General features: G+C 50.2%; 1 protein-coding gene across 2 annotated transcripts in view; it reads right to left on the minus strand.

The window, feature by feature from the left end:
• GCK (glucokinase) overlaps positions 1-16,340 on the minus strand; it is a gene marked incomplete at both ends in the record, with an annotated part of 38,348 nt that continues 22,008 nt past the window's right edge. Inside the window, 10 exons of one of the 2 annotated variants that reach the window (XM_080925258.1) lie at positions 1-145; positions 424-657; positions 1,333-1,488; positions 2,590-2,773; positions 4,550-4,649; positions 4,756-4,851; positions 7,061-7,180; positions 8,170-8,324; positions 8,772-8,934; positions 12,508-12,552. In XM_080925258.1, the coding sequence (XP_080781384.1) occupies positions 1-145; positions 424-657; positions 1,333-1,488; positions 2,590-2,773; positions 4,550-4,649; positions 4,756-4,851; positions 7,061-7,180; positions 8,170-8,324; positions 8,772-8,934; positions 12,508-12,552 (1,398 nt within the window). Of the gene's footprint in view, positions 146-423; positions 658-1,332; positions 1,489-2,589; positions 2,774-4,549; positions 4,650-4,755; positions 4,852-7,060; positions 7,181-8,169; positions 8,325-8,771; positions 8,935-12,507; positions 12,553-16,340 lie in introns of those variants that run through there. The other variant, XM_080925257.1, reaches the window with a different exon arrangement.

Genomic DNA, 16,340 nt, shown 5'->3' on the forward strand with positions numbered 1-16,340 from the left:
TCACTGGCCCAGCATGCAAGCCTTCTTGCAGGCCACTGCAGAGACCAATGCGGCTCCCCTGCCGCTGCCCTCCTCTGATTCGATGAAAGTGATTTCGCAGTTGGGTGTCAGCCTGCGCACACTGGCGTGAAACCGCTCCTTGAAGCTGAACAGCAGGAAAATAGGGTTGCTATTTCTATTCCCACCCTTTAGACCCCACTTTTGCCACCCTGCCACGGCAGCCCATACCCTATCTCTTCATGTCCACCCCATCTTTTAACTCCCACCCTTCACCCTAGAATATTCAGCCTTCCCGGCCCAGGAAGAGCCAAGCAGGATCGGCTCACCAATCCCTGGAGCTGAAAGCCACGCCCTTTGAGCCTCCCTTTAGAAGGAGAGGTTGAAGCCTGGGAGGTTGGAGCACAAGCGAAGGTGGAGGCTGACCTCGGGTGCAACTTGTATACGGAGCCATCCACGCCCACAGTGATGCGCATCACGTCCTCGCTGCGGCTCTCGCGCATGCGATTTATGACCCCAGCTAGTCCTGCGGAGCACATGTGGGCGGCGCGAGTGGACACGCTTTCACAGGCACGGCGAACAATGTCGCAGTCGGTGACAGAGGGTCGAAGCCCCAGAGTGCTAAGGATGTTGTGGATCTGCTTTCGGTCCCCGGAGTCGCTGCGTGCAGAATTGGGGAGGGAAGTCACTGAGGGTCCTCGGGGAGCGGGAATGACCAGCCCTGCCAGCCCCGATTCTCTCTATAATGAGGATAACAGTGACACTGGCTCTGGGTAGTGGAGAGTGACTTGGGAACGTGGACACTGACTCCGTGGACTCTCAGTGTCAGCATTCCTTCTAGGCTTTGCCCAACAGTTACCTGGCAATAGCTAGGTAGGCCTGGCTTGCTATAAAAGGGGCTCGCGCGAGTGTGCACGCTCTCGCTCTCTCTCTCTCTCTCTCTCTCTCTCTCTCTCTCTCTCTCTCTCTCTCTCTCTCTCTCCCTCCCTCCCTCCCTCTCCCCCCTCTTGCTCGCTCCCTCCCTCGCCCTCTCCCCCGCCCCCCATGTAGTATGGCTGGTACCTCAGGGGGAGGGGATGCCTCAGCTTGGGCCCACCAAAGGCACCTTCCCACCTCATCATACCGCACTCTACAAAACATATCCTCGGCTTTTGTATAAATCACTACACTCAGGGGCCCCAGGAGTGTTGGGCCTACTTTAGTGTTCTCCTGTGCCCCTGGCCTAATAATCCTCTTCCTTAGAATCCTGCTCCATTCCTTTGTGTCCACTGAGCCAGTCTCTGTCCCCACTCCATCCCTTTTCCTCCCACACTCGGTTCTGCCCCCTCCAGGCACCTCTCCACCTGCGACACAAAACGGGTCTCAAAAGCACCACGCGTGCGCAGCTGCTCTGAGGCCTCTCCGCGGAACAGAAGGTTCTCGTCCACCAGCTTGAGCAGCACAAGTCGTACCAGCTCGCCCATGTACTTTCCACCGATGAGCTTTTCGTATCTGGATACGGAATAGTCGGTTATGCCAGCGAGCCATCGGGAAATCCCCACAAGTCCTGTTCTGGTTAGGAGGTGACCACGTGGGGCACTGTGATTCCTCTCATTCCTACCCCAAGCTATTATTCAAGGTCCTTGTCTTCACGCACTGCCCCTCCCCCCATTTGTCAACAGAGGCTTCAGAAACCTCAGGTCCTAGGGACATGCACATCTTTAACACAATTGAAGAACCCATCTGGCTCTGTGCTGGCCCTGACATATGAAACGGTCACAGAGTTAAGGAGCCTCTGTGGTCCTTTGAAAGCTTACTGGTGGCAAGCCTTGTGTGAAGCCCACGCCCCGGGAATTTAGTGACAACCATGTGAAGGGATGCTAACTATTCTCAGTGGCTCACAGGACTGGTGCCCAGCATAGCACACGGCAGCCTGGTAATTTTGTCTAATGTGTGAACCTCCATATTTTTTTGTCTTGAAATCCAGCAGATATTGAATGATCTAACAGAGGCCTGTGAGGTTCTGATATGAAACTCATTAAGTAGTTAGCATGAGAATGGTACCATGCAGGTGGCTAACTTGTGACAGGCAGGGTTCATTTTATTTACTAAATTACTTTTATTTTGAGACAAGGTCTCACTATATATCCCGGGCAATTCTGGAACTTCCTATGTAGCCCTGGTTGGCCTGGAACACAAAGAAATCTGTCTGACTCTGCCTCCCAAGTGTTGAGATTAGAGGAGCATACCTCAACACCCCGCAGTAGCCATGATTCAAGACAGTTGGTTCCCAAGATATGTTCTGCCAACCTGCAGCATTTCCTAAACGCCAATACTCATTTTGTGGGACTGGCATACATATGTACTTTGGGGGCGTCAGTCTTTAACTGGATAAACCTTGCTGAGGGTCTTTCGGGGCCAACTGGTGATGGGCCACCTATTAAGAGGGTGTAACTAAGCTGAAGAAAAGAGCCAGCTCAGAGGGATCATCAATTTGCTTCTTCCCAGAGCTGCTCATAGACAAGCTATTGTGCTGTGACCAGGCCGGGAGGTTCTAGGCCAGAGCAGCTGCCGGGGCGGGTTAGGAGGGCAGGAGGGGGGCGGCATCCTTACAGCTGCTGACCGGGGTTCGCTGAGCTTTCATCCACCATCCGGTCGTACTCCAGGAGGAACTCATCCAGCTCGCCGGAGTCCCCGAAGGCGCCCCACTCCGTGTTGACACACATGCGCCCCTCGTCCCCTTCTACCAGCTCCACGTTCTGCATCTCCTCCATGTAGCAGGCATTGCAGCCAGTGCCTAGAGGGATGGGACACATCGAGGCTGTAAGAACCAGGGCGTGGATGCTGGAAGGCCGGAGCATCTGTGTGAGGAAGAGTAGAGAGTGACATCCCCCACTCCTTTCCTGGGAAGTCAGGGACGGGTGGAGGAGAAATGAGACGTGCCAGTGTGGTTTTGACATGTGAGGTGTCATGGAATGTGAGGTGTCATGGTTTTATCTTTTTTTTTTTTTAATTTAAATGTTATTTATATAAGTGTTGTGTCTACACACTGCATGTGTGTCTGTCTGATGCCTAGAGGAACCAGCAGAGGGTTTAGATCTCCTGGAACTAGAGTTACAGACAGTTGGGAGTCACCATGTGGGCGCTGAGAATCAAACCCAGGTCCTCCCTAACCCTAACTCCTCGGCCGTCTCTCCAGCCCCTTGTTCTCCAGCATGTCTCAGGCACATCTCGAAGTCTCTTTCCTGAGCCCTTTTAGAGAGCTTTCAAAGTGAATGAGGCACTGTGTAGGCCCTTGGAACCATCCAGAAGCTACTGCAGGCAGGACCTGCTGCAGTTTGTCACGGGTCACCCAAAGATGCCCGTCGCTTTTGCATCACGCCACAGGAGGTGGTGTGCTTGGGCAGAGTAGCTGCCAGTGGCTGGGCTAAGCTCAGACTAAAGTGTCTTGGGAGCCCCAGGAGGAGTTAAGGAGGCACAGCCGAGGACAGCTGGAGAGAGAACTTGTCACTACAAAGGCAAGATTGAAAGTAAAAGTAGGAAATGAAAAGAGATGCAGAGGGGTCAGGGTGGAGCATAAATATCAGCGCATAGCTGGGTGTGGTGGCACATACCTCCACCACATACCTTTAGTCTTAACACTCAGGAGGCTGAGGCAGAAAGAGCTCTGTGAGTTCAAGGCCTGGCCATCCTGGTGAGTTCTAGGATAGCTAGAGCTACATAATGAGACCAGTCTCAGAACTATCACAACAGCAGCAACAATATGTGTGTGTGTGTGTGTGTGTGCATCTATAATGTTTTATAGATGTATGAATATAAAATGAATGATGTTTATAAAGCATGTATTCTTTAGGGCACAAGTTTAAGAACAGATGAGAACCTATGGATATAAACACATGGCATTGGAGATCTGGCTCTGAAGAGCCTAAAACAAACATGGATTTTCTGGGCAGTCGGGGCCCAGAGAGTCCAAACGTACATCTTGACATCTGTGTGCAGAGCAGACAGATTTGTGAAAACATTGCTTCGGGAGAACTCAGGAACTTCCAAGAGTGGGGAGCAGGGGTGGGAAGAGGGAGTTGGAATGGAGCTCCCACCCCGGGTTAAGAGAGGGAGCTGTGGCTTCTTTGTCAAGAGTCTGCTTTCCTCCAGAGTGGGTTTAGGATCTGGCAGTTCATAGATTCAGAGCTGGGTCCACTGTCAGGGGCAGGGCCAGGCTGGGGCAGGGACGACCAGCCACATGGATGGCACCACTTCTGCTGATTCTCCCCTGCTCAGACAGCTCTGTACAGTGTGGTCAATTTACTAGATGAAGCAGTTTAATTACATCCAGATAGGTAGGTCAGGTGTGCAACTGGCAGGCCATCTAACACCTCGTGCTGCAAACATCGAAATACTTCCTACATCCAGTTCCCACATCACCAGACACACACACACACACACACACACACACACACACCCGACACCTGGCTCAGGGACCAGGCCTGTTCTGACTGGCACTTGTTAATGCCTTGGCGTTGGCTGCTATGACCCTGAGCAGCCTGGAAGGCCTGCAAGGGAGAGAGGCCCTTACCCACAATCATGCCGACCTCACATTGGCGGTCTTCATAGTAGCAGGAGATCATTGTGGCCACCGTGTCATTAACCATTGCCACCACATCCATCTCAAAGTCCTGTCAAGAAGTAAAGAGACTATGCACGTGGAGCTGAGGAGAGGGCCCTGTGATGAAGGAGGCCATGCTCAGGACAGCACCTCAGGGCAGGCAAAACTATGCTCACCCCTCTCCTCTTGATAGCATCTCGGAGAAGTCCCACGATGTTGTTCCCTTCTGCTCCGGAGGCCTTGAAGCCCTTGGTCCAATTGAGGAGGATGCCCTGTAAGGGTAGGATGGCCTAATGGCTGCTGTACTGGCAGGGATCTGTAACCTTAAACCAACCAGGCCATAAGGTTATGGCCAACCCCTTATTTCATATTTGAAGAAGTAGACTTACACAGTTTTGAGAAGCATTGGGAATAATTTTCTACACACGCGTGCATGTGCGTGCACACATGCACATGCACGCACGCAAACACACATACACACACACACACTCTCAGAGGAACCAGGACCTTGAGAATTTGGTGAAAATGCTCTATAACCCCAGCCTAAGAATGTTGAGCAACAAAGCTCAGGGGTACAATTTCAGAGTAGAGGTAGACCGGGCAGGCCCCTGGGAGAGCAGCGCTGAATAACATTGGGTTCCTCTCTTACAGTGAACCCTACTGCATGTGGATAAACCAAATGTGGATTTCTCTGTGGATCTTGGGGCTTTAAAACCTACAGATGTTGGCTTGACTGCTGCTTTTGCCTCTTAGAACATGACTTGGTTTTGTCTTTGACAGAGGTTGTAACGATTTGTTTTGTCAACTTGTTGTAATGAAGATTCTCCTGGGAAGGGAGTCTCAGTAAGGGATTGTTTATGTTAGGTTGGCCTGTGGACAGTTGTCTTGATTACATTGAAGTGGGAAGACTTTCTTCCAGTGGGTGGCACCATTCCCTTGGCAGAGATGTGTAGAAAACAATCTGAACTCAAGCAATCATGCATTCTTTGCTCTTTGTTTCTGATTGTGGATGTGATGTGACCAACATTCAAGCTCCTGTCTCTGTGACTTCCCTGCTATGATGTATTATAACCTGGAACAGTGAGCTGAATTAAGCCCTTTCCCCCCTAAGTTGCTTTTGTCAGAAGAGTACTTATTCACAGTAACTACAAAGGAAACTAAAGCAGAGATCTTATGATATGTGTGCATATGCACATGTGTGTGTGTGTGTGTGTTTTGCAGGATATTTTCTTACACCATGAACCCTGAGATTGTGTTATTTACTGAAGAAAAATAAAACCCCTATATTTAGTTAGGATATGGCTCACACACCTTTAATCCCTCTGGCTGGAATTCAGACATACTCTTAGTACACACCTTTGAGCCTAAATAATGAATGTGATGTTCGTTTTCAAAACAAAGCACCCATCTTTGAAAAGTGGTGTCTAACTGAGTCGCAGATGACGTGATGAATCAGAGAAAGATTTGACATAATAGGATATGCCCAAGTCTCATGAGAAGAGAGGGGAAAGGGAAGCTACTTGAGAGAGCACAGAGAGAAAAGATAGAGAAAAGTGACAGTTTTACTGGGAGACTTTACAGAGACAGGTTGCAGAGAGAACATGCTAGACACAGGTAAAGATAGAACAAGCCAGAGAATGAGAAGGAGCCAGAAGATTAGAACAGATTGTTAGAGGTCGTTTGAGGCCACACAAGATAATTTAAGAGCGGAGGAGAGAGAAGCCAAATTGAATCAGTCAGCTTGGAGAGAAGTTTGAAACAGACAACTGAGTTGAACCAGCCAGCCAGAGTTCAGAAAAAACAAGAAAGGGTGAGATTCAGCAGTGAGTCCCAGAGGCTGGTAACATTCTAGGCCTAGATGAAATGTATGGAGGCTTGAGCTTCCGCGACTAGACCTAGGTTAGCAAATGGAGGTAGTCAACCTCTAGAAGACAGTTACATCAGGAGGATAAAAGTTACATTTGTGTGTGTGTGTGTATGTGTGTGTGTGTGTATGTGTGTGTGTGTGTATGTGTGTGTGTGTGTGTGTGTGTGTGTGTGTGTGTGTGTGAGTGAGTGATGTAACTCATGAGGTTGTGGTTGCTGGTGGGTAGATTCTCAGAGCTTTCCCACTTCTGACTCAGCCAGAAGCATCGAGGTATCTTTCTGCTCTGTGGTGGACTGGGACCTCATGCTTACAGCGTGTTACCACCTCCCACTACAAACAACTTGCTTAACCTGTTTCTTTATCTGTAGTGGGGTGACCATAGTGTATCTCCTAAGAGGCTTTGCCACACAGTCAGAATCAGCTGATGTCATGTCTATTTGGCAAAGCTTTACAGGTAGGAATTACAGGGGCCACAGCTGCCATCCCCTCTGGGCATGGGCTCTTTCTCAACATGGGTTGGGGAGCTGCAGCTGAAGGCAATATAAGCAAAGCTCTTCCAGAGTGTGTTCCCACCCACCCATCCATCCCTCTTCCCTCTCCTCCACCTGGCTCACCTTGTCTATGTCTTCATGCCTTACAGGGAAGGAGAAGGTGAAGCCCAGGGGCAGTTTCTTGTGCTTCATCTGATGCTTGTCGAGGAAGTCAGAGATGCACTCAGAAATGTAGTCAAAGAGCTAGGAGTTGTACCAGCATGGCATTAGGTCAGGGCTGGGACAGTAGCAATCTCTCCCGAGGGACTGTGCCACAGTGTCTCTTGGAGATGTTATGACATTTGACCCCAGCACCTTGCAATTGTACGATGGACCTGTCTAGAGTTTGTTTCTCAGCAGAACTCCGGCCCTGCACTTCCCTGGATGGAGACTCCTGCAGATTGCAGTCCTCAGAACAAGGTGACACAGCACAGGACTGACCGGCATCAAGCCTGGTAGGCTGTCTTGTGAATCTCTGGGTGGAAGTCCATTCTTGGCCATGACTATGATTTCTGTCTCTTTTGCGGTTTCCCAGGTATCCTGGCCACCTGACCCCTGCTGAAAGCTGGCCCTGATCCTTCCAGTGGAGCAGCTCACATGACTGGGCATTGATGAGCACTTTGCAGATGTATGAGGGAGCTGTGTCATGACCTGCCCAGTTCAAGGTGTGCTAAGAGAAGGCTGAGTGACTACGGACAACTTTTTGCCTGGCTACCCCTCTGGTGATGGGTTTTGCCTTGTCCCTGGGGATGGCTGTGGGGGGAGTCTATCTTAACCCTGGGCTCCTTCTATTTCTAGGTCTCCCATCTTCTGCATGTTTAGGGACCCTTGCTGCTTGGGCAGTGTGGCTTCTGCCATGACACTATGACACTTGGCATATCCTGTTGGTGGGTCTTGGTAGCCTGTGAGGAAGGCTGGGCAAACATGGCTTATAGCTGCTCAGGCCTAAGCTTTGCTTTTCTTCTAGGAAACTGGACAGAAGCTGGGCTTTTCTCCCGCTACTGACCTTTCTTTAGCCCTTTCTTGTTCTGGACAGGCTGGGATTGGGACTTGGAATACTTTAAGCCTCTGAGCCACCTTTATGGGTCTCTGAAGCTGAGTGTTCCACCATTACTCCTGTTCTCAGAACCCTCCTGAGATCCTGGGCAACCTTGACCCCTAACCCTCCTTTGCCAGCCCCTCGGGCTGCTCACCATCTCAGCGGTGCCCGTCATGGCGTCCTCAGGAATGGAGTACATCTGGTGTTTCGTCTTCACGCTCCACTGCCCTGCCTCCCCCTCTCCCACTTTCACCAGCATCACCCTGAAGTTGGTTCCTCCCAGGTCTAAGGAGAGAAAGTCTCCAACTTCTGCAGGCAAAGGGAGAGATGTTCAGTTTCACGGCCAATCTGACAGTTGGACTAGGTATAGGGAGCCCAGAAAATGTGGGTGAAGAGATGCTAGCCTAAACACTGCGGGTGGGATCATGCTAGAACAATCTGTGGAGGGGTCAAAGGTGAACTAGCATCAGCAGAAAACCCCTGCCTTAGGTAGAGGCAGCCAGAACCTAGAGAGCTACATTAGACCTAGAATAACAGACTCTGGATAAGAAGGAGAATCCCCAGTGAGCTTAGAGACAAAAAAAAAAAACCAACCCCCCCCAAAAAAAAAACAAATTCTCCTAAGAATTGATAGCTCTAGGCTGGGCCTGAGCACCCCAGGGCTTCAGACAGCTGGACAAACACTGGTCCAGTGATTTGGGGATGTCATCATTTGCCTAGAGGGTTCTATCTAGGGACAGATGAGCCCTGCGGTACCTGAGCCTTCTGGGGTGGAACGCACGTAGGTGGGCAACATCTTTACACTGGCCTCCTCATGGGTCTCCAGCCTCAGGCCACGGTCCATCTCCTTCTGCATCCGGCTCATCACCTTCTTCAGGTCTTCCTCCTGCAGCTGGAACTCTGCCAGGATCTGCTCTACCTATTCAGGAAAGGAGGGGAGGGTGACAGCTGTGGCCACCAGCGGAAGCCACCACTACATCTCTGACCATTTACCATAGTTTATGTCAGTGATTCTCCTCACTGATGGTTTCCATGGCTACGCTGGAGTGGCGGGCAGTAGGGAGCTGGGTAGCCTTTGTCCTTAACAGAACCTTTGCAACACGATACCTTGAGTGGCTCCCATCACCTGTAAGATTTTGGATGAGGGGAGAAAGATGCTCTAAATGGGAATTTGGTGAGGAAGAAGTGGAGATCCAGAGAACTGGATGCCAGTCACTGTGTAGAGAGCCAACATTTTTCTGCGGTAAGGCTTTATGGAATGAACAGGCCGGTCAGCATGCACAGGGTAGGCAAACACTAGAGTAGCCTCCAGGACTAAACAGGGGTCTGGCCAGCACAGCATGGCCACCCATAGTGTGCAGGCTTTAAGTGGGGAGGGAGGACACTCTCGATACTGACAAGGGAGACACGACATGTTATGACATGTTTATGAACATCTCTGATCCAACACAGTGTTGGGACTCTCCCTCCACATGATAGTCCAAGAACAGCTGAACTCTACAGGTGGGAAGCAGTAGGGCCGCCGGCCTTGTCCATGCTTTTCTTGGTACCCTGGCCAGTGAGAAATAATTGCAAAGATGCTTGTATTTTGAGTAAAAGAGAAAAATGAGAACTCTTCTTATGAAAGCCACAGATTCATTATCTCTTACGAGGATCTGTACTTCTTGTGTGTTTCACATAAGCTTGGCGGGTTAGAGGAATTTGGACGGTAGCGGGGGCATCTTCTCAGTTACCCCGGCTTTAGTTCAGGAGGGCTGGGCAGAACAGTAAACCTCAGTTAGACTAAGCCAAGCACAGTCATTCTCTCTCCTGCGCCTGGAGCCTAGGCATAGGTCTCCGTTCAGATGAAGGACAGGTAGAGGGAAGCCCCATTTTATCGGAAGAGGGGACTAAGGTGCCTCATAATTTGTGAGCACAGCTGTGTACGGCCGTGATGACTGGCATAGCTACCTGGTAACCATGGAGACAAGGCTGTGAGGAAGAGACTGCTAGCCTATTGCATAGGGCAGAGAGGGGCTGTTGTCGGGCCTGTCCAACTCTACATGCAGGTTATCCAACTCCACCTGCAGACCAGAGTTTAGAGCATCCCAGTGGGAATGTAGTGAGTGAATAGCACCTGCTGGTTCTTATTTCACTGTGCTGGGGGATTGACCATTCTCATAAACAGGATTGCATCTGGCCTGTGGATCTGCTAACATTTAAAAATCTCTTTAACATTGAGATCCGACTACAGAAATTTCCAACAAACTAGGTCTGCATGTTCATAAGGCTGAGAGGACATGGAGACACTGCCCCCTAGTGGTAGAACCTGGCCACAGACCCTTCATTCTGAGCCTTAGCCAAATCAGCCATGCCTCAGTGCATCTCAAACTGACTCAGACCACTGTGGCTAGAAGGACGCCTTGCGCACCTCCACATGTCTTCCCCAATCCTGGCGATGCCGGTTGGAGGGTGGGTGCTGGAAGAGGCTTAGCTAAGCTGCAGTATCTAATGGGCTCTGCTCTTGCTGTGGAGAATGCCTTCCAAAGACAAGTCTCATCCTTGGAGGCAGAAGCCCTTTCCTCTGTGTGAACTGGGTCTGAAGATGCCCATACTTCTAGCACTAGCTCAGTGTGCAACCCTGGGGAGGTCTGACAAGGAGAAGCTTCACAGTCCTCAGGCTGTGGGTTTGAGAGGAGGAAATGGGCATCATGTCATGATGAAGTCTACTATACAGTCCCTGAAGGTTGTGCACAGGAGCAAGGATTATGGGCCAGACCCACTGTGGGCATCCCTAAGACTCCCTCCCTCATATTCCTGAATATGCAAGACACTCCCAGGATGCTGAAAACACACTGTACAAACCACTCCCACAAAGTCAATGGTGTGCGGATCCCACAGAGCCAAGAATGCGGAGCTGGGCTGCAAGCAGATGCCTGGTCTCGGAGCCTGCACCCACCCATTGGGCTCCTTCCTGCATGATTTCAGGACCTGACTTTGGCCTGTGTCCAGGTAGCCATTCTGATGTGTCTCTAGAAGTACCTTGTGCTTGCTACAGGGAGACCCTGTTAGCTCGCCTGATTCTCTTGTGGACCTTGTGTGCAAAGTCACAGGACACCCAACCAAGGTTCATGGCCACAAGCAAACATAGGACTCCCCTCCCCCGAATTCCCTGAACAGCTCCGGCAGGTTTCCTGAGCTGATGCTAGCCAGCTCTGGGCAGTGTGCAGTGTGGTGCGTGGGATGTTAGAGAGGAGCCGAAAGCACATTTGCTGTCTGTCTGTCCAGGAGCATCTGTCCCAAGCACAGTACCACGTGAGGCCAGTGCTCACGGAGAGTTACGGGGGAAAAAAAAACCTGACATGACAGTGGAGTGGGAGGTGAGGAGAGGATGTGGGTGTCAGGGTGGGCTGAGAGAGTGCAACTCTTCGCTTTTCTAGAAAGTGGGAAAGTTGTATAGAGGGGAGAAGGGAGTGACCCCCGACAACCATGGGAAGGCTAGAGGTGCCTGGTTACAGAGTGCAGGCTTCTTGGGACAGGGTGAAACTGGGCTGTTCCCAGAATCTGGGTACTATGACAGTGCGCACAGGACAGAGATGTGGTAAGGTCTAGAAAACATATATGCATCTGATGACAGCCTAAGGTCCAGGGGGTTCCGGAAGGGACACATTAGGAGGATCACATGGACTAGCCTGAGCAGCTGCTGCAGGGATCCTTTGGGACCGGGCATCCCGGGAAACCGATCTAAAGATGTGACCCAGCTGCCTGTGCACATTTGTCTTGTGTGTATGACTGGCTGTGTGGGGAAACGGTGGGGATACACCCTTGAAAGCCCTCAGTGTGGAGATGTTCTTAAGGCTACAGGTCTGGGTTAGGGCACAGGCTGAATAGCAAAGTGGGAGGGACGGAGCTGGCAGGGCCAGATATCCTGAGCAGGCTTATATTTGCAGGAAGAAGGGAGACGCCATCAAGTGTTGTGTTTACCATCTTGGCACTAGAAGAGGTGGCCCCAGGGATCTGTGGACCTCAGAGGATCTGGACAAGGGCTGGAGAAGCCTTGGAACAAAAGTTACAATCCTGAAGGCCCAGAGATAGTGTCAGTGCCCTCATGCCCAGCCTCAGTCCGGCCTCTCTTTTCTCAGGCCCTGTGGTGGCTACGTACACAGGAATGAGTGACCTTAGGTCAGCCATCCACGTACTCCCGGGAAAGAGCCCCTCGTTCTTCCAAGCACAGACATGAGGTGTCCCTTAGAGACAAGCAGCACTCAGAAACGTTCCCCAGGCGAGGCATTGCCATCCCAGATATAAGCCCCGTTGACTCCCCAAGAGCTGAACAATTGCGGCACCGGTGAGAAGAAGTGCAGGGAAGAAGGGGGCATCTCGGGTCTCCTACAGGATCACACCCATCCTTCAAGGGCCATTGCACCAAATCCCTCTCTCCAACCTGAGCATGCTGCTCTTGGGGTCCTCCACCCCCCCAGTTCAAGGCCTTTGGCCTGTGAGTGGCCCTTACCAGAGTCAACGACTGGGCTGCACTCCTTGTCGCATCCACAGCCATCTCTCTGAGAGGACAAGCGGGGGGACACTGGGGAAGTAGAGATGCTCCTGACTCCTGAGGCCACCTGTTGCAGGTGGGAGCTGTCTGGCTGAGAGTTGCAGAAGACAGGCAGCCAAGGACTTCTGCACTAATGGGCCTGAGGGGTGGCTCCTGAAATACCCTGCCTGCTGCCACAAGGGTCAGGGCCAGGACAAAGAACCACGTGGGGTCAGGTTTAACAAAGGCCACAGGGACAGGGCTATGAGACAGGCGTCCCTGCTCTCTGAACACTGGTTGGAGTTGCTGTGGAGAGGTTGATGAGGTGGCTGGAGCCAGCCCACTCACACCCCACCTTTCAGACTTGTTAAAGATGATGACAATCAGGTGCCTTGAGACAGGTAAGCATGAGGAGCTGTGTGTGCCAGTGAGGCTTCAGACTTGTGAATAGTGGGATGCTCATGGGATTTCATCTAGGGGTTGACTATGCATGTTACACAGTCTGGGGCTCCACCATGGAACTTGGGTGGGAAGGAGAAGCTGGAGGAAGGAAGCCAAGCATTTGTGGAAAGAACAGAGCTTGGCCATGGTATGGGGGGGGGGTGCAGATGGGAGGGGCACCTGTGCCCATAAGAGCAGGAGTAGTCTCTGGTCCACTGGCTGCCCTGACACCTCCCACCCCAAGTAGAACAATATGCATTTTAATCAGATTTTTTTTTACTGTTATAGAATCTCCTTAAATTGCCTTGAACCCAAGCAGCAAGATATAGGATGGAAGAGGCCGTTAGATTTTGTGACAGCAATGCTCAGGGCATTCTGGGCTCTTCTATGAGGTTCAGACACCTCCTAATCTTTTCTTTGGGTTTGGCCAGGAGTTACCCCAACACACTCTGCACTTGCTGGCATCTCCAAGCCCTGCTAAAATTAGCTGCCATTGGCAAGTAGGTCAGGGTACATAGGGTGCCTGTCAGAATGCCAGGTTCTCCCAAAATTGGCTAGTATGGTCACCCCTTGACATGATTGATCACTTTTCCAAAAATAGAGCAAAACCGGCCTCACCAGACCTCATATGACAAGTCCCTGACTACCCAACTCCTGGCTCTGAGCCCCTTTGCTTTGGGGGTTAAGCTCAGGCCTGAATTTTGGGTGGCTGGTCTTGGACCAGCCAAGCCAAGGGCCAGATGTCTGGGGGTCTTGCTTCTAACTCCTGGGACAAGCCACAGCACAGAGGAGGAGGGGGAAGAGGAGGAGGAGGAGGACAGAGAAGAGGAGGAGGAGGAGAAGGCAAATCCTCAAGCTCTAGTCTGGGAGATGGAAGGAGTGATCTCTTTCCATTCACTGCACCTTTGAGTGAAGAATGGGACCTGGTCGGATAAGCACCCAGGACAAGATTCTAGCAACTCACATCCACCCTCCTGGGAATCCACCTTGTCCTAGAGCACCATCCTGTAGTAAGGATATGTAACACGATGTAGTTCCTACACTCAAGAGTCATGACTGAATAGGCCTCCGGATAAGAGGGATCTGGACAGAAGGTGCCTTAGGGACAAGATCTCATGATGGACATATCGGACACACAAAGATTCATGAACAAAAGTAGAGCTTTGTAGCCACAAGTCAGGACATTTTCCCATCTTCATCTTTTCTCTGATAGAGGGAAGTGAGCAGACTGAATGAATCACTTTCCGTCCTAGTTGGTAGTCCTTTTTACTCCTCTCATGTGTATGTATGCGCGCGCGCGTGTGTGTGTGTGTGTGTGTGTGTGTGTGTGTGTGTGTGTGCGCGCGCGTGCGTGTACTTGTGTGTGTGCACATGCATGCCTGTGTGCAGGTACATACATGTGTGTTGTATTTGTATACTGTTGTGGTAAAAAGCTTCCTGTTGTGGTAATTTAAAAATAACCACATACCCTCACTAGCCAGCATCTGACAAGCCACATGGCATTAGTGGGGTAATTCATAAAACAATTTAATCACACTTATATCGATACCAATATCAATAAGAAGTAAGAAACTTATCAAACCAGGACTTCAGCCCAAAATACATCGATCTGTCAGATTTTTATTTATTGAGAACTTCCATAATATATATCTGTATTCACTCTGCCTGGTGCACAGACTTCTGTTGGGCGCCACCTGTTGCGGTAAATATTTTATTCTGCACTAGTGTAGGCACCAGGAGGGCCACATGGCACTGCAAGGTGTCTTTATCTCAGTGACTCCATGTCCCCCACAAGTACTCTTAGACCATGGCTTTCTTTGACTCAGGAGGTCTGCTCTGCCCCCCTGGCTGCTTCTGACCCGGACGGTCCATGACCACTCCAGCGTGTTGCTTTCATTCACTTTCTCTTGGCCGGTTGTTGCCAAGCCTTGCGCACACACATCCCAACTCTGCAGCGGGCTTTGTCCCGCTACTACACCCTCTTTTGAACTCAGTGAAATCACCACATCCAAGAACACACCAAAATACTCTGATCCAATTGGTATGATATAATTTGCCCACCTAGATAAGTCAAATCATCCTGTACAATTCCATCCCTTATAAAATGTTCATAACAACATTTATCCACAGAGATGTGCTGAGAGAAACGTCTACGTCTGCCTCCGTGTTGTTCCTTCTTCAATCTCCTGCTTTCTCCTTCTCTCTGCCTTACCAAAGCTTTGTCCCCGTCACACTCTCTGTTGTCCAATCATGTATTGCCTTAACATCAACCTACAGTAAGCAGATGCATGCCTATGTGTGCGCACACTTGTGCATGTGCATGCATGTGTGTATAATGGTGTGTGTGTGTGTTGTGTGTGTGTGTTGTTCATGTGCAGGTGCATTTACCTATGCACTGTCATGCAAAAGAGGCCAGAGGAGGATATGTGAGTCTTTGTCTGTCATTTGCCATCTTCTTTGTTTGAGACAGGGTCCTCTCACTGAACATGAAGTTCATGTTTTCAGCTAAGCTGACTGTCCAGTGAGCTCCAGGGATCTGCCTGTTTCTGTCCTTCAAATTCTGGTGTTTTAGTAACATATAGTCATGCTTGACTTTTGTGTGGGTTCTGGGGATTCAAACTCAGGTTCTCGCACTTGCCTAGCAAGTGCTCTTACCCAGTGAGCTCCTCTCCCACCCCCATGCCTTGTGCAAGAAGCCAATTCATACATTTGGCTGGGTCTTCTTTTCATTTACATCAAGATAACAGCAGGACAGGTATAGTAACTGATAATCAAGCTTATTCATTCTAGTATCAAAAATAAAATTTGTGCAGTACTTCGCTGCAGTCTCAACAAAGGTAATGTGAAAGCTGACAAGATGGCTCAGCAGGTAGGGTACTTGCCATGGAAGCCCGATGACTTGAGTTTGATCTCTGGAACCATGTAAAGATGAAGGAAGAAGTAGGAGCTGGGGCGATCTTAGCAGTTAAGATCACTGGATGCTCTTCCAAAGGACCCAGGTTCAATTCCTAGCATCCACATGGTAATAATCCACAACTTTCTGTAGCTCCACTTTCCTCTTTTGGCCTCTCTGGGCACCACACACACACATAGTGTGTAGACATGCATGCAGGCAGAACATCCATAAACATAAAATAAATGAAAGAAAAGGAAAGATGGAGAGAACGAACCCCATAGAGCTGTTGTCTGGGCTCAGCAAGTGTGCCATAAACACAGATAATAATAATAAGTTAAAACAAAAATATTTTTGGAAATGTTAAGGTTGATCTTTTTTTTTTTTTTTTTTTTTTTTTTTTTTTTTTTTTTTATGTATATGGGTGTCCTGCCTGCATGCCTGTTGGTATGCTGTGTGCAGTGCTAGAGGAGGCCAG

Source organism: Micromys minutus (assembly GCF_963924665.1).
Source record: "Micromys minutus genome assembly, chromosome: 1".
Taxonomy (NCBI): Eukaryota; Metazoa; Chordata; class Mammalia; order Rodentia; family Muridae; genus Micromys; species Micromys minutus.